General features: G+C 37.5%; 1 protein-coding gene across 4 annotated transcripts; it reads left to right on the forward strand.

Moving 5' to 3' along the window:
- The first annotated feature begins 2,387 nt into the window (after positions 1–2,387).
- Positions 2,388–24,123, forward strand: afap1l1a (actin filament associated protein 1-like 1a). Of its 4 annotated transcripts, none has more exons than XM_083560282.1 (19): positions 2,388–2,574; positions 14,516–14,641; positions 15,501–15,584; positions 15,667–15,746; positions 15,943–16,054; positions 16,265–16,357; positions 16,727–16,935; positions 17,063–17,242; positions 17,456–17,557; positions 18,078–18,156; positions 18,335–18,487; positions 18,719–18,936; positions 19,080–19,225; positions 19,323–19,380; positions 19,773–19,878; positions 20,308–20,475; positions 22,236–22,411; positions 22,493–22,615; positions 22,855–24,123. In XM_083560282.1, the coding sequence occupies exons 1-19, from the start codon at positions 2,553–2,555 to the stop codon at positions 22,882–22,884; spliced, it is 2,265 nt and encodes a 754-aa protein (XP_083416408.1). In that variant the 5' UTR covers positions 2,388–2,552; the 3' UTR covers positions 22,885–24,123. The 4 variants fall into 4 exon arrangements, with proteins under 4 accessions (XP_083416408.1, XP_083416407.1, XP_083416405.1 ...); XM_083560281.1 differs by having other exon boundaries at positions 2,389–2,574; positions 22,490–22,615; XM_083560279.1 differs by lacking the exon at positions 2,388–2,574 and adding an exon at positions 8,510–11,830 and having other exon boundaries at positions 22,490–22,615.
- Positions 24,124–24,136: the final 13 nt, after the last annotated feature.

Raw genomic sequence — 24,136 nt, forward strand, 5'->3', positions numbered from 1 at the left:
GTGTGTGTGTTTGTGCGTGTGTGCATGTGCGCATTTGTGCGTGTGTTCGATATAGCATGGTGTGAGGAAAACTTGTCTAGTGACCATCAGGTGTCTATACACCATGCTCATTATAATGGTCAGAAGCACTGAACAGTGGCTAGTTTTTTTGTGGAATTATTCTATGTAATCCCTTCACACTGTTGTATTGAGAATTTCAGGAAGTTTTACATATCTGAAATACTAAAAACAGGTCCCTTTGACAACAATCCAAAATGTGACCAAAGATCAAATTTCCCCCATTCTGATGTTCTTCACTTACCTTAATGTATTAGAATGACTGCAAGCCTTGTGCTGCTGTTACATGATTGGCAAGACTTGATAACTGCATGAGTGTACAGGTGAATACATAAGGCTCTGTCTTTTTTAACTATGTGAAAAAAATCAGATAAATAACAGTACAATGTAGTAGATATTCTTAAAAAAGCATGTTGAAAATATAAATTTCAGGCTTTCTTTTTTTTTTTTTTTTGTTTAACAAAAGAAAAGAAAAGAAAGGTGCATTGAAAAAGAATACAGTTGAAACCAGATATTTACATACACTTCAGAAAAAAAACAAAAACTTTTATTTCTTTACTGTCATACATTAAAGCAGAGTAAACGTTTTCTGTTTTAAATCAATAAATATGAACATATTTTTTTGCGTTTGTTAAATGTCAGAATCGAGCGAGGGAGAATTTTTATGTATTTTTACTATCACTTTCATCAAAGTCAGAAGTACAGTATTGTTCAAACTAATAGCAGTACAAAGTGACTAACCAGAATAATCCAGGTTTTTAGTATATTTTTTATTGCTACGAGGCAAGTTACCAGTAGGTGCAGTAGATTCTCAGAAAACAAACAAGACCCAGCATTCATGATATGCACGCTCGTAAGGCTGTGCAATTGGGCAATTAGTTGAAAGGGGTGTGTTCAAAAAAATAGCAGTGTGGCATTCAATCACTGAGGTCATTAATTTTGTGAAAAAACAGGTGTGAATCAGGTGGCCCCTATTTAAGGATGAAGCCAGCACTTGTTGAACATGCATTTGAAAGCCTGAGGAAAATGGGTCGTTTAAGACATTGTTCAGAAGAACAGCGTACTATGATTAAAAAGTTGATTGGAGAGGAGAAAACCTATAAAGAGGTGCAAAAAATTATAGGCTGTTCAGCTAAAATGATCTCCAATGCCTTAAAATGGAGAGCAAAATCAGAGAGACGTGGAAGAAAACGGAAGACAACCATCAAAATGAACCGAAGAATAACCAGAATGGCAAAGGCTCAGCCAATGATCAGCTCCAGGATGATCAAAGACAGTCTGGAGTTACCTGTAAGTACTGTGACAGTTAGAAGACGTCTGTGTGAAGCTAATCTATTTTCAAGAATCCCCCGCAAAGTCCCTCTGTTAAAAAAAAGGCATGTGCAGAAGAGGTTACAATTTGCCAAAGAACACATCAACTGGCCTAAAGAGAAATGGAGGAACATTTTGTAGACTGATGAGAGTAAAATTTTTCTTTTTGGGTCCAAGGGCCACAGACAGTTTGTGAGACGACCCCCAAACTCTGAACTCAAGCCACAGTACACAGTGAAGACAGTGAAGCATGGTGGTGCAAGCATCATGATATGGGCATGTTTCTCCTACTATGGTGTTGAGCCTATTTATCGCATACCAGGGATCATGGATCAGTTTGCATATGTCAAAATATTTGAAGAGGTCATGTTGCCTTATGCTGAAGAGGACATGCCCTTGAAATGGTTGTTTCAACAAGACAATGACCCCAAACACACTAGTAAACAAGCAAAGGCTTGGTTCCAAACCAACAAAATTAATGTTATGGAGTGGCCAGCCCAATCCCCGGACCTTAATCCAATTGAGAACTTGTGGGGTGATATCAAAAATGCTGTTTCTGAAGCAAAACCAAGAAATGTAAATGAATTGTGGAATGTTGTTAAAGAATCATGCAGTGGAATAACAGCTGAAAGGTGCCACAAGTTGGTTGACTCCATGCCACACAGATGTGAAGCAGTTTTAAAAAACTGTGGTCATACAACTAAATATTAGTTTAGTGATTCACAGGATTGCTAAATCCTAGAAACAAAAATGTTTGTACAAAATAGTTTTGAGTTTGTACAGTAAACGGCATACACTGCTATTTTTTTGAACACACTGTTTCCAATTGAGTAACTGTTACCAATTAATACAAATAATCACTTACAAAATAAATAAGGAATACTCCATATTACTATTGATAAAAGTTATTATTGATATAATTTAAGTTTAGGACTCATATGTAATATAAGTGAAAATGGATAAATACTCGGATTTTTGTAATAGAAACTCGCAGCTTCTATCATTAAGTGCTCTGTGGCGGTTAAACCGGGCGTCCTCTGCACTAGGACCCAGGCGCCACGGGGAAGCTTAGCGCATCTTTATTGGGAATATTGCTGTAGTGGTTTTGCTGTCACAGGGGCCGTGCGCGCGGAGGAAAATGCTCACGCTGGAAAAGTGCAGGAGTTGTGGATGACGCGCCACACATGGAGGGAAACAAGGAGAAATGTGAGTAGCTTGTAGCTATCCTATTTAACCTGTCAGGAAGAGCGTGATTTGTGGCTGTATTTTTCAAAATCGTTCAAACAGGTGGCTTGGAATCTCAGGAAAAGTCTTAGAACAGAAAGTCCAGATTCCTGAATGTGTTCCTGGTGTGTCACCAAACACTTATGGATTCCTGCTTTTTAGGAGAACCTTAAAGTTTAGCATCAGTTTACTATTAGTCGAAAATGTTTATTCTCTTGTATCTAATATTACTAATCTCACTATAACGAACCATAACTTAACCAAGCCTGTGTGTTCAGCCACTGCATTTTGGGGTGTGCAACTAACTAGGACCCTTAGGTGTGGGGGGCCCTCCGGAGACATTTTATCGCCAGGTTCTTCTTCAAGTTCAAATACAAATCAAATACAACTGCAAAATGTAAACATTTGTTGGATGGGTGGGTGAGTGCGTACATGGTTTTTAAATGGACTAAGTTTTCTGTTTTCCCCAAGCCTGTGGTTGGGATCCCATATTACATTTTATAATGCTTGAAGCCTGTATTTAGAAAGTGGGCATTCTAACAAGACCCCCAATGAGAAGTGTTTGTATATTTGAAGTGCTTTTAAAGTAATTTGTTTTAGTAGCTGCTTGTTTAGCTAAGTGCTCAGTGTTGTTTTGTTTCTGGACTTCCAGTAGCAGATAGGAGGTGAAGTGTTTTCCTTTGCAAAAGACCCCCTGAAATCAATGCGGTGGTTCCTAAGGCATTGCTGCATAAAGCAACTATAACTATCACACAGCCACTAAAACTGAAATTGGGAAAGGATGATTTTTCACCTGATTAAAAATAGACATTAGAGAGGCAAAAGTTATATCCTATTTTGCTGTATATCCCCATGTCAAATCTAGAAGAGGAACATTCAACATGTGCTTCTAAGAACATGGAGCTTTTCACTACAATTTTTAACATCATAGGACTGGACTACACTCTCTCATAAAGACAAACAGTAATTTTTAATGTCATTTCTTGGTTTATGTCAATAAACGTAACCAATCCCTCAGTCATGTCCTTTTTCTATGTGCTAAGGCTAGTGTACACCCTTTCTCACTGGAGCTGTAGGTGAAGGGCCATTCCTTCACTACACTCGAGTACAATGCAAACTTTCTTGCTCTTCTTCAGAATATTTGAAATTCAGCCTGGCTAATTCATTTTCTTTTATAGAGTGCATCTGTTTTCAAACCCGAGAGAGAGAGAAAGAGAGAGAGAGAGAGAGAGAGAGAGAAAGGTCTCTAGGGGAGTATGTATGTTTTTACAGCCTCTATTTTTAAACAATATGGCTGCCCAATTGATTATTTTCATTGGTATATTTTCATTTCCTCTTTTTCTTGTTTCTAAATAGCCTGTCAGGTTGAGTTACTTTTACTCGTTTTTATATACTGTATATATATATATATATATATATATATATATATATATATATATATATATATATATATATATATATATATAAATTTATTAAAACAAATTTCTTTGTTTTACTTAATTTAGCCATCACTTAAATTTGTTGTGAATCGTTAAACAGTGAGTAGCAAATAACCAAGTGGGATAGATAACAGCATGTGCAGTTCATAATATCTTTGATGAGTTTATATGGTAGGCGTGAAGGGGAACAGCTCTCCCTATGGAGCTATTTCATACGTGGGATTGTCTTTTTATTCGATCTGAATCATATTTATTGTTTCCTTGGTCTTTCCCTTTCCGCATATGGAAATGCTTATAAGTGTTAAGAACAAAGATCTCCTGTCTTGTAAATTTTTTAATGACACATGAATCAAATGTGAAGACTACTACTTCATTCTTTAATCCACTGTCTTATATCTAACCATGAAATGATTTAATGCGCAGTGTTTTATCAAATGTAGCATTTAAAGAAAGTGCTTTCTGTCTTGAACTGTCTGCAAGACTGGGCACGATTGTTGCAAGAATGTCTGGGGTGAAGGTAAGCACAGAGCACTCAGTTTTCTCGGGCTTTTGGCATTTACACACTGAAGTACAATAACCTGTTATATTGGAACTGCCTTGCTTTACCTTGGGTGCTATACTGTCACCTTCGTTTAGCTTATGACAGCTCTATCTATCATCGTTATCTGGCAATTGTGCCCAGGTTTAAGACCCCCACAACACCTATAGTAAGTTTAGGTTGTGATTGCACACTTCTGTTGTGTCTGCAGGTTGCCACAGTGATAGTCTGTCCATGACCAGGCAATAAAGAGAAGCTCCAGCTGGCAGCTTGGGGGCAAGCCAAACGTGCAGTGTACTGCAAACATGGTCAACAATATTCTTTTTTTGTTTCAGGTTATGCTTTTGCTTCAAAGTCTTGTTTATTTTAACTGGATAATAAAGTCCAAAATAGGCCTGCAGCTGCAGGGAGGGTCAGCATATCTCATGTGATTTATTGTTGTTGCTTCAGACAGACTGATGTGTAAGGCTACACTGAGGAACAATGATCCACTTAAACCTGATTTTAGGGTGTATTTGAAGGTGAGGCAAAAGGAAACATGCTGACTTTATATGTGCCTGGTAACTGTGAGCCTTTTATTATCTACAGAAGTGATTCATGAATTATTTTTGTGAAGTCTTTGGCTCATCAGATAGCTGCTATAGTGTTGTAAAACAAGGTGCCTGTATGCTTTCTAGACATTTTTTTTCTCAACTGAAGCTTCCTTTCTGAGCTGATATATTAGGAGAGGGTAAAGGTCAAGACTGCACCCTACTGAGGGGAATTCTGCTTTCTCTGACTTTGCAGCACACACACACACACACACACACACACACACACACACACACACACACACACACACACACACACACTCCCATTGACATCTTTTCCTTGTCTAGTCCCAGACAAAACCTCTAGTCTTTCTGCAGCCACAATGTCAAATGGCTCTGCACAGTCTTAACACTCTCTTTGGAACACTGAAGGTCTTCTCAGCAGAAGAAGCAGCGGCTAATAGAAGGCATATTTGCAAAGTGAAATCATAGGGGTTTTGGACAATACATTAATTAGGCTGACAGAATGAAGGCTCCCTTGTCTAGTGATCGCTGACTCATCCTCTTTATCTCATAATGGGGGAAACTGTAAAAGATGGCTATAGGGTGCTGGCTTAGCTGGTGATAGGTCACTAACTTCTGTAACCTAAGGGCACCAGTGCCAATATCCCTAATTTACAGTCTTTCAAAACCTGCCATCAGCTCCAACAACTTTAATAACACAATACAATATTATGGATCACTATAACATCCACTTAAATTAATCCACTAAGCGTTTTTGCTTTCATAGTTGGTTAATTGCAATGATAAAGAAATTGCATTTGTATGTACAGACTGGTACATTTAACTATGTAAATGTGTAGGCGGGTAATATTAACAACAACAACAGTGAAATGAAGAAATTTAAGAAAATTTTTGGTACTGATTCCTTCAGCTCACAAACTCTCCAGTTGCATTTGGCCCACATGTTGCCAACCTTTAGGGAATTCCCACCCTTCTCAAACTTCAGTACTGGGCAGATATGCAGAAAGATGCTGATAAGACTCCTGCTTTGATCAGCTTTCAAGTTAGTTCCTGTCATCACTTTGGAGCAGCTCTAAACAAGTGCTTGTTTTACTAGACTTTTTTTTTTCCCTAGCTCTTAAATGTTAAGACAAAAACATGAAGCTTGTCTTGTTACTGGCAAAGAAAAATTGTATTTAATCTATACGTTGTTTATGGCATAATAACATACAATGCTATTGGCCTGGTTATGAGCTGCTGTTATTAAAAATGATAGAAAATAAAATAAAGACAGTGCCATGGTATATCCACCTTTAAAAGCAATCATGTTGCATTGCATTTCATAGTGAAAAACCAAGGAGCTTACTAACAGATTGCTAAGATAAACTAATAAAATTGGGTTAAAACTGTGCAATGCATTATTAAAACATAGAAGGATTGTGTGAATCATCACCTCTGAGGAAAAAATGTGGTCGAAAAAAATTACTCAGGGGTTTCACTTAAAGATTTGTTGAAATCAAATCACAAAGAACAAAAGTAGAACTTACAGCTATGTTTAGACATATTTCAAGATGACAATGCCAGGATTAATTGGGTTCAAATTGTGAAAAAGTGATTCAGGGAGCATAAGACATTTATTTCCACACATGGATTGGCCACTCTAGAGATCAGACCTTATCTCTATTGAGAATCTTTGTTTGAATCTTTGATTGATGTGCTGGAGAAGATTGTATGCGGCGGTGCGACTCGTATAATCAATACAAGATCTTGGCCAGAAAATAGCGCAACTCTGGAGAGAAATAAATGTTGTGACATTGCATAAACTTGCATAAAATTGCATAAAATGATGCCATGTGTGCTGTAATAAAAAAAGGAATCTGTGTTTATTTTTATTGTTTGGCCAGGCTTTATTTATATATTTTCTTGATAGATAATGCATCATTGTTAACTTGTATCTCCTATTGAAATATTTATCACATCACCTTTCTCCTCAATATTGTGCCACCCTAATCTATACTGTACTGTGCAGTGTAATAAAGTCGTGGTAGTAGTGGAGCCTCAGGTCACAATAAGAAAGCGGAAAAGGCTTATAAGCTTCAAAGCTTCTTGTTCCCTGCTGAGCAAAAGATGGTCTTCAAAGCTAATTAATGCTTAAACAGGTGAGTGGGAGTATCATGCTCATAACTCTGCCACAGTGAATTTGGAGATGATGAACATCCGCAACCCCAAAGAGGCCTCCTACTAGAACTTAGCCTCAGTAACCACCCTCATGGGCTAAATTGTCTTAGTAGAAGTTGGTTTATAAACCATTGCTGACTAAAGAAATAAACTTGTGGAACATCCCTTTTTCAGTTACTAACAAACATTACTAGCATGCCTAACTGCTAAAGTTAAATACAGGTTTAATGTATTTGTGCCATCTAATACAACCTAATGCACTCTGGCATTTTGTGGAAGAAGGTAAAGAAATGTGGGTAGTTATTTTCTATAGGTTGTTGCAGCCACATTTAAGCATGTATGCAGCCTACACAGTGAAAAGTGTAAGTGTTTCTCTGTCTTCCATCTTCTATACCTTCTGTGCATATTGCTTTAATTAAATGTTAACCTGAAGCATGTTCCCATCCAGCATTAAGCAGCAGGAGTAACACGTAATTTCCTTTTCCCACAAACTTTAATGCAGTTTTAGATATACCCAGAGATGTGTACATTATAGGGCTTTGCACGTAATCACCTGCTGCCTTCCCATGTGTAAGCATGCGCCTATATGTAAAATCTAATAGGTTTTGAGGATACACTCTACCCATTATATAGTTATTATTCTGGTGACTGAGCACACGTTAAAAAGTAGATCTAATGTCTCACCATTTTGTTTGCATTTAATGGGTGATTTTAAAATTATTATTTTAACAATGTTCAGTAAATGTTCAATAGTGTAAATTGTATATAACATAGTGTGCTATACTATAATGTTCTATAATTGAACTATAATCTGTATGCTATATATACTATTTAGCAGAGTGAACATTTAGGTGTAAATAATAGGGGGGATAATTGTCTGATGTAGCTAGTCAGCATGATGTCATCAACTAGATTAAGGTTGTTCAGTCATGAGAAAAATAGATATTTATCAAGGTTTAAATAACAATTGTTTTGTCCTAACCAACTATTATTATCAAATAAACTCAGGTGACAGTGTTTCACAAAGTCAACTTTTAGAAGTCATTTGGGGGGAACCCATTTACAGTTACATTTAGAACCACCGTTTGCAAGAATAACTAGAGGTTAAGGTTTTCTGTAGGTCTTTTTGCCCACAACATTAGAACACTGCTTCAGTTCAGTTTGAGGGTATTTGTCTATGTAAATCTCACTTAAGATTCTGCCATAGCCTATAAACAGCTTGATTTATTTATTTATTTTTTTTTCCATTCAGATGTCAATTTGTCAGTGTGCTTAGATTCATCCTCCTGTTGCATGACCCAATTTTGCCTAGCTTAATATGATGGACAGATGGCCTCAGTCATACTATCATATTTCTTTTGGGGGAGAACAGATTTTCCCTATCCACCCTTCCATAAAATCCTTTACTTCTTCTGTCTTTTTCCGATTGTGCTGTCATGAACATAAACATTTAATGTGCTTACAGATGCCTGCATCACATGAGCATTAAACTCTCTGCGAGCATTAAACGGTCTCACCTCGAACTAAAACTGCAGGAACAAACGTTCTCACTGCAGAACTGTGAATTTCAAATCATTTGGAGATGCCAAACCGAAATAAAGTCAGCTTTTAAAAAACTAGTCATATTTCTTGATTAGAACTAATCTTGTGCATTTCATTTGTAATGCCTTCTTGATAATTACTCTATTACTGATTGTGGAAGTAGCAAATAAGTACTTTTTTTTGTGTCCTAAAAAATACTGCAACTTGAAATTTTTCTTTAAAAAAAAAAAGGTTTTGCTGGTGTTGTCACCTAATGTTTTTTTTTTTGTTTTGTTGACAGGGGAGCACACAATTGTTATTTAAGTCTGGATAAATAATACCAGAAATGTGTATTGTTATTTCTCCATGACTGTGGGTAAGCGAATGTAAATTGTATAATGAGTAAATTGTAGAATTTCTACAGCAAGCCACACAATGACTGTTCTTTTTAAACATTGAATAACACACAAAACTTGTGTTTATTAAATCCAGTAAACCGTCCGTTCAACTTCAACTTCACACATGAAGGAGAAACACCCTGGTGGTTAATATTTAAACATACCTACAAGCAATTTAGGTTATTGGGGTAAAGGTAGACATTGGAATATTGATCTGAGTGTTGACTTTAAATCCCAGCACTGCCAAGCAGACCTTAACTGCTCAGTTATATAAATGCCAAATTGTCCTAAGTGTTAGGTGTTACTCATTCACACCTACATCTACCTATGTGTATTTTGAGAGGTAGAGGGTAAGCAGAGTACAAGTTTGATGCTTCTTTAATTAATATTCACAAACTGATAATATTGTTATGTGGCCTATAATTTATTCAACCTCACAAAGCAAAACAAAAGAAAAACATTACAATATTGGGAAAATATAACAAAACCCTTAGAGCCCTATGAATAACATTTCTTTGCTTGAGAGGTTTTCCCATGTTTTGTTAAAATATCTAAATAATAACTTTTATTTTTTTTAAATTCTTTTTGGGAATCATTGTGTGATGTCATGGGTTTGGCTTCTCAGTCACCTGGAACTTGTAGATGTTGTCAACCAGAATATGGTATGAATTCAGGAGGAGGTCTTTTGCATTGTACAGTTAGAAGAGGATTATTATGTTGGAGTTACTTTCACAGTAACTATTCACAACAAAATGCTATGAATCAATCTAGCCTGTCTTGCCTTGAGATCAGTCCCATCTGAAAACAACACTGTTGCTCTATTTGCTACCTGGGATGAGTCACAGAGATGTTCTTGATCATGCTTGTAAAACGTGACTAAGCATTCTTGTAGTTTTCTGAACGTCACATAATAAGAAATTGAATGACTGTTATGACTACTCTATGTCCATCATATGGAGGCACACATTAAATTAGGGGGTAAATCAAATATTATGCAACAGCCAAAACATCTGTTGTGGCAAAGCATTTCCATATTTGATGAGTGATCCCGTTTATGTTGGAGGGATTTCCCTCAGTATTGACTTTGGAGCAGTAAAACAAGGTGTCATCTCACAAATCTAATGCACTATGAGGGAAAGCTATGGGGGATTATGTGGAGAAACCCAACACTCAGTCTTAGAGCTTTGAACTTTTCATTTTTGTGCTATTTAATATGGATGGACTGCAGCTGTCGTTTCATATCATGGGCCAAATTGTTTTAGTGATTTCATTTCAGCAGGCCTTATACTTTCAATGTGACACTTATTATTATGGGCCAAAATTGTCTATTCACGTAATGCTGTTCAGTGAATTTCAGCAGGGATAATGTGTAGAGTTTAGTCAACCTGTATGCTCCGGCATGATAATGGTGGTGCACGAATTGTAGCAGTTGACAGTTGTTTAATTAGAGTTTTAAGAAACATCTAAGAATCGTATTATTTTGAGCAAGGTGTGTGACTGGCATAATGGACTAACTTTCATCAAAGACATTTTTTGTCTTCCTTAAAAAAGAATAATAAGCTTTTGGTTTGGTGATTTCTATTTTATCTCTGTGAGCTTTAAGGACCCCACATGCGAAATCTGCCTGGCAAATAAATTAAACCGTGTATAACTATTATGTTCATTGATATAATTGCTCTGGAGTGGTACTGTAGTTATCTGCTGTGCTCGACTTAAACTGGCATCATCCAACAGTGTCTCGTTTGTAGCTCCAACAAGACAGATCTGAACATGTTGTCAGGAGTGTTTAACTGTTTAAAGAGCTGGAAAAGTGTCTGGTGCTATGCTTTCAAAGGTAAAGAGATGGAGTCACTGATACAAGGAGCTTATCTGAGTGTGTGCATGCTAGTGTGTACATATGGTGAGCCACATGCATGAGTGTGCGGTGAAATATTTGACATGTCGATTCCTGCTCGGTAGTCTTCAGGTTATATCTTTGGGTTGGAGTGGCTCATGCATGTGTGTCATTCGGCTCCATTCCAAGAAAGAAAACACAATGAATTGACATTCTACCCTCTGTTCACCTGAGCATGGCAAAAGAATGACTCCTTTGTCTATTACCTAACATTATATCAAGTGTGTGTTGTGGCATGGACTATCCCCAATTGTTCAGGGATCTAGTAGCATTCTAAATAGGATGTGAAACAGGAGAGAGTAAAGGTGTAAATAATAGCTGATCAGGCAGAGCACAAAACTCTTATTTAGTCTTAGGGGGAGGTGTGTGTTTACACAAGACATGTCCTAGGTCCTGGATCCATTAGGATTGCAGACGAGTGGGGGGTGGGGGGGGGGCTTAACACACACACACACACACACACACACACACACACACCCTCCCCCGATGATACATCAGAGCAGAAAGGGAGGGTAAATTCCCCTGTTAGCCATCTTTGCATCAGAGGGAGTGGGCGGAACTAGAAGAAGAGGTGATGGCAACACACCTACACTGAGTCATTTTACTGTCTGAACATACTGCAGATTACAGTTCTTTTGTCTACAAGTGATTTACAGTACCTTTGTGGATGATTGAGTGACTTTCTTCAGTTTAATAGAAGATGGTGGGTCTGGCTGCCACTACAGCAAATGTGAATGGTATGTGTTTTGTTATTATCGAATTTAATTTTCCTCTCTTCTGATTGATGTACTGCATGTCAGTTTCTTGCATTAAACTTGATAAATCTTTATAAAGCAGTTTCGACTACTTGTAAAAGCTTGAGGCAACCCAAGCTAAGATAGTCCTATTCATGCATGTTTAAACCTTGCAAATGAAAAAATGTCCCACTGAGGTGTTACCCGCATACTTGGGTTGTTCTCTGTGGTTCTCACTAGTAAGTAAATTGCTGCTTCAATTTAGCTGCCTCTGCTTTTGTCATGTAAAAGATCTTGAACACGGCAAGTTTTTCAGCTATTGTACGAAAGCACTAGTTCACCTGCAGGAGAAGCAGGTTTGTGTTTTCTTCCTGAAACACAATCGGCAGTCCTAAAGTCAAATTTCTCAATAAAGCTTTTTTAGTTTATCTCGCAAAAGTTTGTTGTGATTGAAAAGTGAGAATGTGATTAAGAAGACAGATGGATAATCAGCCTGTGATATGTCTCTCAGGTCTTACTGACCGATGGAAAATATTTTGGAGTGTATGAAAGAAAACAACAAACTCCTATACTATCAGTAAACCTTTCAGATTGTCTGGACTTGATTTGAAGCACCGGTGTCAGTTTCTGTGTTCACAGTACAGTGCTTTTGATGTGGTATATTATCAGAGAAGACCACATGTGCAGTTTTTGGGAGGAGAGAGGGCAAGAAGGCCCGTGTTTTGCTTGGCTTGGGAAGTGACCCTCCACAGGTGCAACTGAAGATATAGTGGAGCTCTGTATGTTTGATCTTCTCCGCTGAGAAGTTTAGCTGTGGGAATCAAGTATGCTCCACTCCTTTGGTGTTGCTTTAAGCTAGTTGAAACTAGCCCCAAAGGAGTGTGTTTTCTTTGTTTTGTTTTGTTTTTATCTTATGAAGATCTTTGATCCTATGTCTATTCAGATTATCTAAATCCAGTGTCTTAAATCCATGTCCTGGCATCTTTGTACCACTGTAATCTGAATGTCACCATTCTCGAAAAGCATAGCCCCAAATTCCAGCTTTTTGGGGCATTTCAAAAGAAATACTTAAATTTGAATCTACTCCTAGTTGGGACATTAAGCTGCTGCTCAGCCATATCTCCTGGAAGAGGTCATCTTGAGGGTAGTCAACCTAAGCTTGTTTTTGTGAATTCAGGGGCCTTGTGTCAACAAGTGTGAATTGGGAGGTTTAAATGTTGAAATACACATGTTCACATAACATACACAGTACTGGGAGAGTACCCTGAAGGCAGCTGAAAGGGCTGATGGCAGGAAGAGCGGTGTTTTGCACTGGGTGAGGCAAAAATAAACAAAGGCATTTTACTCACTCTTGTAAACTTTACTAAAAAACCCACTAAGCATTTTGCTATAGTTTTAATGTCCTTATTTTTTTCCAAATAGATTAGTCTAGAGCATGTGGGTGCAGATACAACAAAATATGTTATGTTTGGTTTGTAAACTTTTCACCTTCCCCGTGGAGAAAGCTGATGTCAGCTCACTTTTGACTTGAGAGAACTTATGTTCTGGACTTCTTTTTAAAAACATTTGGTGGCCACATTGTTCGCAGCAGAGTGCTGCTTGGCAGATTAATTTTAGCACCATGTAAAATTGAAGTCTTTTTCTAACTCCTGTCTCATATATATATATATATATATATATATATATATATATATATATATATATATATATATATATATATATATATATATATATATATATATATATAATATATATAATATATATATATATATATATATATATATATATATATATATATATATAAAAGCACTTTTAACTTTTGATTGAGATAAAAGATTTGGGAGCGATGCTTATTCAGTGTTCAGCTGCCTGAAGGCCCTTTTCCAGGATTCTTCCCATTTAATTTTTTTTAATCTAAGGCAAGTGTTATGGCCACCCTTTTGATTAGAAGCTAATATCCACTGAGGCCAGAGGTGTTTGCCGTGTAAAATCTTTCTTCACACACAGTTCTGAGAATCTCCCAACACCAAACAATTTCTTTCCAGAGGATTTTGCTCTTAGGGGGTGTTTGTTCCAGCATTTCAGGGGTATCTGAATCTGTTTGCCAAGACATTTTCTTTAATGTTAAATAGAATCTAACTTGGGCTGAATTGTGCCTGCTGAGAACATTCCTGCAAACAAGATGATGTATCACTGAATGACATGGTGGCAAGGTGGAGGAAAACGGAGAGTTCACCATCCTCCCAATGCAACCTGTGTAATGGTTTCTGGAAGAGTTTGATTTTCTTGGGTTAGATATCATGTCTCCTTGTGGGGAAGGATTTTTCTTACTAGCAGGAGAGCTTGATCAGAGCTCTGGAGCCCTAGTGAGAGGTTCCAAGGTCAAAATATTTTACTTTAGGAGCCAAAAAAATGTGCATAATTGTTCACTGACCTCACTAGAGTTGCTTTTTGGAATATAGAGTTAACAATAAACTATGAATTTTGATCTCACTTACTCCAGCACAGGAACCCCATAAAAACATAGACATCCTTAAGCATTTAAATAGCATATAAAATCAAGGTCAATGATGTTGCAACTGCTGTTTTACCTGCACTGTGGTTATTAAAATGCAGACTAATTAACCCATGACATGCATAGACAATTGTATTGTCTGTCTGACCATGAAAGTTTTTTTTTTTCCATAGCAATGGAACACTTGGTGACTGAATTGAATGTGTTGCTCAAGCTGCTAGACCATGAGACCTTGAGTTCTGCTACCGAGGAGAAGAAATGTGCTGTTAGGAACCTCCTCAAACAGCTAAAGCCCTCAGGTAGTTATATAGTAGATCTTACAATACATATAGCAGATCTTTTTCAAGAATGTGTGTGTAATATATATATTTATTATGAGCTTATTATAAAGGAAGTATATAAAAAGAAATTTGAGTTTATATCTAGACACGCCACTGTTAACTGTTGATTATTATTATTTAGGGAAAAAAAAAGAAAAAACAATAAACTGCATGCACCCATAAGCTTGCTTTAAGAATTTAAGAACATTTTGCTGTTGCTTTCTTTTTTGTATAAAATCTTAATCTGGAATTTTAAGTGTATATTTCCAGACAAAAATGCCCTGGATTTATTCTAATTTATCCTAATGCTTCCATCATCACTATATTTCTTAGGAGTGTGGTGATCTTTGGGTGATAATCTGTCTTGTTTTCACCAAACATATCCTTCAGAATTATGCCCAGAATGTTTTATTTTGGCCTCATCAGACCAAAACAGACCATGACACATTTAACCACATTGTTTGACGAGATTTAAATGGGAAAGTGTTTCTTTCTAGTCAACCTATAGCTACTCATCCATTTCTAGCATGCAAAGAATGAGTCCTGTTCATGGATAATACTGTGGTGCCCCAATTTTCGGCACTTGCTTGAAATTGGTTTATTGTAGATTGTTTACTTGCCAAAATATTTTGCAATGTACAAATAAATGATGAAAGATGGAAAATTTAAACTGTAAAAGCATCTACATTTGTTTACATTAAACCAGCTTGTTCTTTATTTTACATACTTACTGTGACATTGATAGAAATGGTGACCTGTTAAAAGGCTGTTAATTATCTGAAAATGTTCCTATATTCTCCTGTGGTTATCTTACGTTCCCTTTCTATTTCTTTTTTAGTCACTGGACCAGAATACATGTACATGAACACCTCTGTCTGCAGAAATGGCACAAGCTTTGTGGAAGCCCTTTTTGATAACTTTGGTAAATAACACTAGCTTTGAGTTTCAATTAGTATTCCCTGGTAATGCCATTATTATGCACCAAAAATGTCTTGGCTTCACAGACTGCAACCTCAGTGAGCTGAAAGTTAAAGTAGAAGAACAGAAGAAAGACTCAATTCAAACAACGTCACCATCGAAACTTGTAAGATGCTACCTTCTCATTTAATTCACTACAGCATTTGCATGCAATGATTTACATTTTCTGCTCACACAATTCCTTTAACAACATGTTCATCATAGCATGTGTAACTACACAAAGGTTTATGAAAGTGTTTGACTGAGTAGTGGGGGCCCACACCTTATGGCAGAATATTTTTTGCCCCTTGTTCTTTGATTAGATGATACCAGATTCAGCACCTCCACTCCCCACCACACCACCTCCAGAGGAATACTATGAGGAGGCTGTGCCACTCAGCCCTGGCACCCTGCCAGAATACATAACCAGCCGCAGTAAGTTTCTCTTTTAAACATATTGCTTAAATAAAAGAAACATTTGTAAGTTTGTTTAAGTAATGTTGTTTTCTTCAAGTATGCATAAACTACTGGTAGGTCTAGGTAGCTTTTTCTGATTATATTCATGAACTAGTACATATGCACAGTAACAATTTCATGGCCATTTTGGTTGGCCAACTTTTACAACCAATGTCTTCTGACCTCTAGGTAGCTCCAGTCCTCCTAACTCGATTGAGGATGGATACTATGAAGACACGGACTGTCCAAATGTCAGCATGAACCGGCAGCGCAAAAATTCATGTAATTGTAGATTATTATATGCTTCTTGCTCTCAGTAAAAATATATATTACATGTAATTGTAGATTATTATATGCTTCTTGCTCTCAGTAAAAATATATATTACCAAAGAGAACACAGAATGACATCAGGATATTTATTTTTACTTTGTCTTGTATGGTTATATTTACAACATGCTGCCAGGGCCGGACATGTAAACTAAAGAGCATGCAATATTCTTGTGAATTATGTTCCCTCCAGCCCTTATAATCAAACCATCCTACCACTCTAGGCATGTGTTCCTATAAGATTACATCTATATTCAAGTTTGTCATATGTTTTAATCAATACTGTACTAGTTTATGTTTTGATTATACATTTTTGATCTATAGATAATGATTCGGATCCTCTGAGCAGCTCCTATGAATCATATGATGAGGAAGAGGATGAAAGGGGTCAGCGTTTAACCCACAAGTGGCCGTCAGAGGAGAATTCAATGGCCCCAGTGAAGGATTGCCGTATTTGTGCCTTCCTGCTGAAAAAGAAGCGATTTGGTCAGTGGGCCAAACAACTCACAGTCATCCGTGAGAACAGACTTCAGGTGAGCCATGTTGAGTTTTGATCTGTAATGTTTTCCATACTTTTATATAAAAACAATGTGTTTTAGCTAACATTAATACTGAAAGATAATTTGTCATTCCTGTGACATTGCTGTTTTCTTTTTCTAGTGCTACAAAAGCTCCAAAGACCAGTCTCCCTACATTGATCTTCTGCTTAATCTGTGCAATGTCATATATGTGCCTAAGGATGGGCGGAAGAAAAAGCATGAGCTTCGCTTCTCTCTGCCAGGTGGAGAGGCTCTGGTGTTTGCTGTACAGAGCAAAGAACAGGCAGACAAATGGCTCCAAGTAAACATGGTTTTCTCTTTTACATTAAAAAGGACTTTTCATACCATACAAGAAAAATTTGCTTAACCATCTGTTACAAATACACATACAGCTTAGTCTGCTGAGTGCAGGCCAGAAATAATGTTGCACAAAAAAAGAGTTCCTTTGGTGGAAACACTTCCTGTGTAGTAAAAATCTGTTGCTGATATGCTGCTCCTCTGTGTGGGGTTGCAGGTGGTGCGTGAAGTAAATAGTCTGGGCAATCCATTAGACATCTCAACATCACCCATGATCCCCAGAAAAAGAGAGAAAGAGCCAGAAAAAGACTTGGACAAGGTAGGAATCTAATGTACCTCAATACGCTTTGATGTGGCTTTTGGTGTATACAATGTATACACCAATTATTCCACAGTTCTGGCTAATATCCACACTGAAAAAACAAAGAACTCCTATTAGAGGTTTTCAACTAAAGCCACCTTACTAATTTATCTTGCTTATAGAAAATATTTTTTTTATACTATTACAACTTATATGCAATATTTTAACCTGTACTCTAGATTATGAGAATGTGTGAAGTTGTGTGTATGTGTGCAAAATGACATTGGCTAGAAGGCTGACCGCTTAGAACACCAAATTGTCACTGCTTTTTGCTGTATATATGCATGTTTCTATTATTTATGCCTACATGTAATCCCAAGTAAGAAATACTGCAGCTGACTCATGACTTTAAACCTTGCATTGTTTTGTTTGTCTCTACATTTTTCAAGACACATTAAATTGAAACCTTTGAGATTGCTTGTTCCTGATGAGTATAGTTTAAGTAGGATATGGTTGAAAATACTTTTTTGTCTTTTAGAGATTGTCTGGTGAGAAACATGCATCAGATTCCGACAGCTTGCCGAGTGGTGAATGCAGCCGTGACAGCCGGGAGAATGGCAAGTTGCTTTCTTTCTAAAGCTTATCATTAAAGTTTTTACGTTTTAAAACTTTTAAATAATTTAGATAAAAAGCTTATAGTAAAGCGCAAAATGGTTTTCATTTGCGTGGTTGAGTCAGATGTGTACACCCTACATTTCTTTCTCTTTCATAACAATACTGTATGTTTTTATTTAGGTAAGCAAAAGTGGGTTCCTCTGTCAGAATTAACAGGCACAATGAGCAGAGCAGCAGGGCGAAAGATTACTAGGATGATTAGCTTTTCAAAAAAGAAGCCACCTTTACCTGGAGATTCACGAACACAGTCACTTCATGAGGACCCTCGTTGTGGTGAGATTATTTCTGTTTCACTACTGCTGCACTACAGATTCCCCTTTTCCTTAAGTTACCATTGAAGCGTACACATTTTTGATAACTATGTATATTCTTGTGTGCCAAACCCGTGACCTTGAGATTAATTCTACCAACCAACCAACCAACCAACCAACCAACCAACCAACCATCCTATCTTATTTTTGGTACCAACTGAACTAACTGGGCTTATGTTTGTATATTTGGCAGGCTATCTAAATGTTTTGGTGAACCAGTGCTGGAAGGAGCAGTGGTGTCGTGTAAGATGTGGCTCACTCCACCTTCACCAGGAAAAAAAAAAAGATGGATGGCGATGTCCACACACCTCCATTGTCCTACGAGGCTGTGATGTGGTGCCAGGTCTTGGTCCCAAGCACCCTTTTGCTCTCAGAATACTAAGAGGTGGCACGGAGGTGGCAGTGTTAGAGGTACAGAAGGATTCAAATTTTAATGAATTCTAATGAATTTTAAATCATTTTCAGTCTAGGAATTAATAAAACTGTATAGTTTTACAGTTCGTTTCAAGGTCAGATCTAAGGTTAAGTTCTCAGTCATTTATTATTTGTGTCAGGCAAGCTGCTCTGAAGAAATGGGCCGCTGGCTTGGAGTTTTATTGGCAGAAACTGGTTCTTCTGCGGATCCAGAGTGCTTGCACTATGACTATGTGGATGTGGAGACCATCGCCAATATTCGTACAGCTGCTCGTTTCTCCTTTCTGTGAGTGATCAAAAAAAAAAATACGTTTATAGAATTGAATCAGTGCAAAAGTGTTTGAATCAGTCAACGAGTGGTAAATGTTTTTGTTTCTGTTCAGATGGGTCACCTCCTCAGAATCAAGGACTTATGATGATGTGCCTCATGAGGAAACCCAGGTTTGTAAAAAGCATCTGCAATCAAATACATATTCAGAAAACAGTGTTTATATTTCCATCTTAAATGTTATGTATTAGCTATCCTGTCAGGGAGCTCTAAAATTGAGCATGATCCTATTAGACTGAGGATTCCCTCTGAAGCATGTTCTTTTCTGTACCTGCCTGGGGTCAGCTCAGGCATCCACATTATTTATGCTATGAATGCCTGAACAGATTAATTGGAAAATGAGGCCAGAACAGGTATATTATGGGTACTTGTTGTATGCATGTGGTGGCTGTTGGACCCATTTAGCACTAACAGCCCCTTATTAATTTTTCGCTACACAAAGTACCACTCTTGGGAACAGTTACAATTATACTCATTTACAATCTTTTTCTGTTTTGTTACACAGCAGGAGAATGAGAGGCTGAAAAATGGGTATTTGCTAAAGCGCCGGTCTGCTAGTAGTGACAGAAGTATGGCCAAGCCTCAGATCACCATTAAGCGCCACAGCTCTAGTGAGTCCCACCAACTATCTATGTACTGCTCTGCTGTTCAATATTATGTAATGTTCTATGTTATAAAAGTACTGTTGTAAGTCCCTGGAGGTTTTTATTCACCCTCATGGACAATAAGGGGTGATAACCTAAAGGGTGTAATAGAGGTCAAAGAAACCTTAACACCTAGGGAATTTTAACAAGCATACTTTAAAGCTTCTTGTTCTCACCAGTTTTCAGGGCAGTCAGAGAGTTCCCACACTGTCACTTCAAAGGCCTCACCAGCATGGGCCAGGCAAATGATGCAACCCGAGCTTTCTAAGGCATTTGAGTTTGATATATAGCTCTCTCTACCCTGTGCCTTTGCAGTGGCCTTGTTGAGGGTGTTAAAAGTATTGCCAGTGCTCCCACAGTTCTCTGCAACCTGACATATGGCCTTTTACCTTACAGACGCAAATCAGTATGGAAGGTATGGGAAAACACGGGCCGAGGAGGATGCGCGCCGGTACCTAAGGGAGAAAGAGGAGCTGGAGAGAGAGAAAGACAATATAAGGAATGCACTGGTGTTACTGCGTAAGGAAAAACGAGGAGCCAAGGAAAGAATGAAGATAGCAACAGGTGAGAAATAATTTGAGGCACAATTCTTACTGTTGTACTGTAAATGTACACATCACCCATTATAGTAAAATTATTTAGTAGGTTATAAAAGCAAAAGCAAAGTTGGCTCTGGATACCTGAAAAAAAAAATATGGATAGAAACAGTTTCACCAAACTGTTTAATAAACACAGTTTTTTCTAAGCATATTCTATGCGAAATCTGTCTGTAGTTCCATCTACTGGCCATAGCCTATAGTCCCAAATTGTACATGCAAAACAATAAATCTATGAAAGGCTGTTGTGGACAACAGCAGATGACACAGGGCTTTATATCCACATACAACCGCAATTCCACAAAAGGTTGGAACTGTGTAAAATGTCAATTAAAACAGAATGCAAATATTGCAAATCTCATAAAACCATATTTTACTCACAATAGAACATAGAGAAATATTTGGCAACTAATTAGGTTAATGGACAACAGGTCAGTAAGATGGTTGGATATAAATAGTGTCTCTCAGGAGTAAAGATGGGCAGAGCTTCACTGACCTGTAAAAAACTATGTACACAAATAATGGAACAATTTCAGAATAATGTTCCTAAACATAAAATTGCAAAACAGTTTAATATCTCATCATTTACAGTACATAATACCATCCAAAGTTTCAAAGAATCTGGAGTTATCTCTGTGCACAAGGGACAAGGGCGAAAAAGTGCACTGTATGCCCGTGATCTTCAGGCCGTCAGACAGCACTGCATTTAAAACAGTCATGATTCTGCAATGGAAATCATGGCTCATTAACAACTCTAGAAATCATCTTCTGTGAACAGTTTGGCATATAATACAAGAATGCAGATTAATCTCCATCTTGCAAAGAAGAAGGCATGCATGAACATGATTCAGAAACGCCAGCATCCAGAAGCATTGAAAACTGGTCAGATGAATAGAAACCATGGACACCACATTCTTCAAGCTAAAGAGGAGAGGGACCTGGCTTGTTATCAGCGCTCAATTTAAAAAGCCACATTTTTAATGGTTTGGGAGTACATTAGTGCCTGTGGAATTAGTAGTTTGCACATTTGGAAAGGCTCCATCAATACTGAATAGTATATACAGGTTTTGGAGCAACAAATGTTTCTATCCAGAAAGTGTCTTTTCCAGGAAAGGCCTTGCATTTTTATACAAGACAAAGCTACCTGCATACTGCATCTATTACAATAGCATGACTTTGCAGTAGAAGAGTCTTACGTGCCTGAACTTCATCATAAAACAAAAATGCAACAAAGGACACCCAGAACTGTTGAGCAGATAGAATTCTGTATCAGACACACATAGGACAACATTCCTTTCCCAAAACCTCAGCAACTGGTCTCCTCAGTTCCCAGGTGTATATGGAGAGAAGACGTAATGCTACACAGTGTGAAAACATGATGATTTTGAGACCTGTTGCAGCCATCAAATTAAGAATTACCTTATTTCTTTTCCTTAAAATGGCATATATATTCTCAGTTTTACCATGTAATATGATTGTTTTACTGCAAATAATTACATTGTTTTTATTTACATTTTACAGTGTCCCATCTTTTTTTTTTTTGGAATTGGGGTTGTGTTTAACTCAGATAGTCTAATTTTTCAAGTTTTATGCTGAAATTAAGGGTGTAAGTTTATTTGTGTTCCTAATAAGTGAATAAGAAAAGTGTCAGTATATGCACATTTCACTTTACTGTTGATGCTTTATTTGTCAGTAGGATGTGGTACAATAATGGTGTGTTTGGTGCAGATAAACAGCGGTTGGCACTTGAGGAGAGTGTTGCCCAGCTGGAGGCGAGCTGCCAGGTCAAGGAAGGTGAACGTGTTGACCTCGAGCTCAAACTTACTCAGGTTAAAGAAAATCTGAAGAAGTCTCTGGCTGGAGGAGCTTTAGGGGCACCTGCAGAGTCTAAACAAGTAAACAAGGTATGAAAACACATTGTTTAAACTGCAATACCTTGAAAAATAAGTAAAGTTTAACTGCTCTAACTTCTCATTTTATAGAAGACTCAGAAAACCGAGGTACCATACAATGATTCAATAATTCCAGTCAACTGTGCATCTGAAATGCGGAAACGCCCCCTGTCTATCTATGCGTCTACAAAGGGAAACGTTATGCAGAAAGCCAAGGTAAAGAGACAGGCTAAATACACTAGTGCTCTTTTATTTATCTGTATGAAACCAACACAGAGTGCAATGAACTGCAGCTGGGAGGTTCTAGCTAATCAGATTTTAATGTCTTATTGATTAGTAGAAGCTTATGCTGGCAGAATTTCTCACAGAGAAAAACTACAGGCTTATTAGAGCTATTTTGCCTCATTACATTTCTTTATGATTAAAAAAAATAAAGAAGCATCTTTTTGTTTCAGGAATGGGAATCCAAAAAAGGGATGTGCTGAAGATGTCTTGGACTGGGGAGGAGGTGATCCAGTGAACACAAGAACTTGAAAGACATTCAGCATGTAAACACAAACCTGCACATCTTTAAGCGCCGTACTCTTTGTAACCTCTGCGTAATTGAAAATATATACAGGATCACACCAGTGGACTTAGATACATGCTATGAGAGTGTGGCAAAAGCATGAGTGACATGTACAAGTGAATACGTATGTTTCGAAGCACTACGTTGGACTATGTAGAGATATCCGGTGACAATCACAGGGACAGTTTAGTAACAGATTACACTAAACAGACTATAAACACTGATCAGCCAGAATATTACATCTACTGCTAGGTGAAATGAGTAACATTATTTTGCTACTATGGCACATAGGTGATATGTATTGTGCAGCATGTGAATAGTCAGTTCTTGAAGTTGATATATTGGAAGCAGGAAAATGGGCAAGCATAAGGAGCTTAGTGATCTGAACAAAGACCAGTTTGTGATCGCTCAAAGAGGTCAGAGCATCAAAGATCTTGTGGGGGTGTTCCCCAGATGCATTGGTTAGTACCTACCTAAAGTGGTCCAACCACAGAATACTAGTGAACAATTGACAAAGTTCTGGAATGTTTTAAGGATTATAAAGAGTGTGCCCCCCAAATAACTCAGATCTCAATCTGATCAAGCATGTTTTGGATGTATTGAACAATTTAATCCATAGAAGGTCCCACATCCAGGTTCCAGATATCAAAGTATACTTTCAGAAGTCATGGGGGGGGGGGGGGGGGGGGGAGCCTTGACTAGTGCAAGGGTTTTGGCTAAACGGTGGTTTACATGTGGCTGATCAGTATGAAGGTTGCAAAGCATATTGGATATAAATGTGGAAGAATCATTGAAAGCATAGTTAGGTTGTTAGAATGTGATATGTTCATGTGATTTTGGGCAGTGCTCATAACTGTCTCTTGAGGATGGGATGACTGCTGTTTTTCTTCCATGTAGTTTTTTTTTAACTTTTGTGTAAAAACTTTCCAGAAACCATAACAAAGTGGTGCTATTAATATTGTACTGTTTATCTGGGCTGCAACACTAACAGCACATTACAAGGGCTGTTCTTGTAATTAGCCATATCAGAATTTTACTGATCTTTTCCCCATTGATTTCACTTTGTTTCCAAGATTACAATTTCAAATGTGATTAACACTTGCACTTTAATTTTTGACATGGGGTGGACTATTTGTAATAAATGCCTCTAAATGAACAGGTCCATGTTT

The sequence above is a fragment of the Silurus aristotelis genome (assembly GCF_946808225.1).
Source record: "Silurus aristotelis genome assembly, chromosome: 14".
Taxonomy (NCBI): domain Eukaryota; kingdom Metazoa; phylum Chordata; class Actinopteri; order Siluriformes; family Siluridae; genus Silurus; species Silurus aristotelis.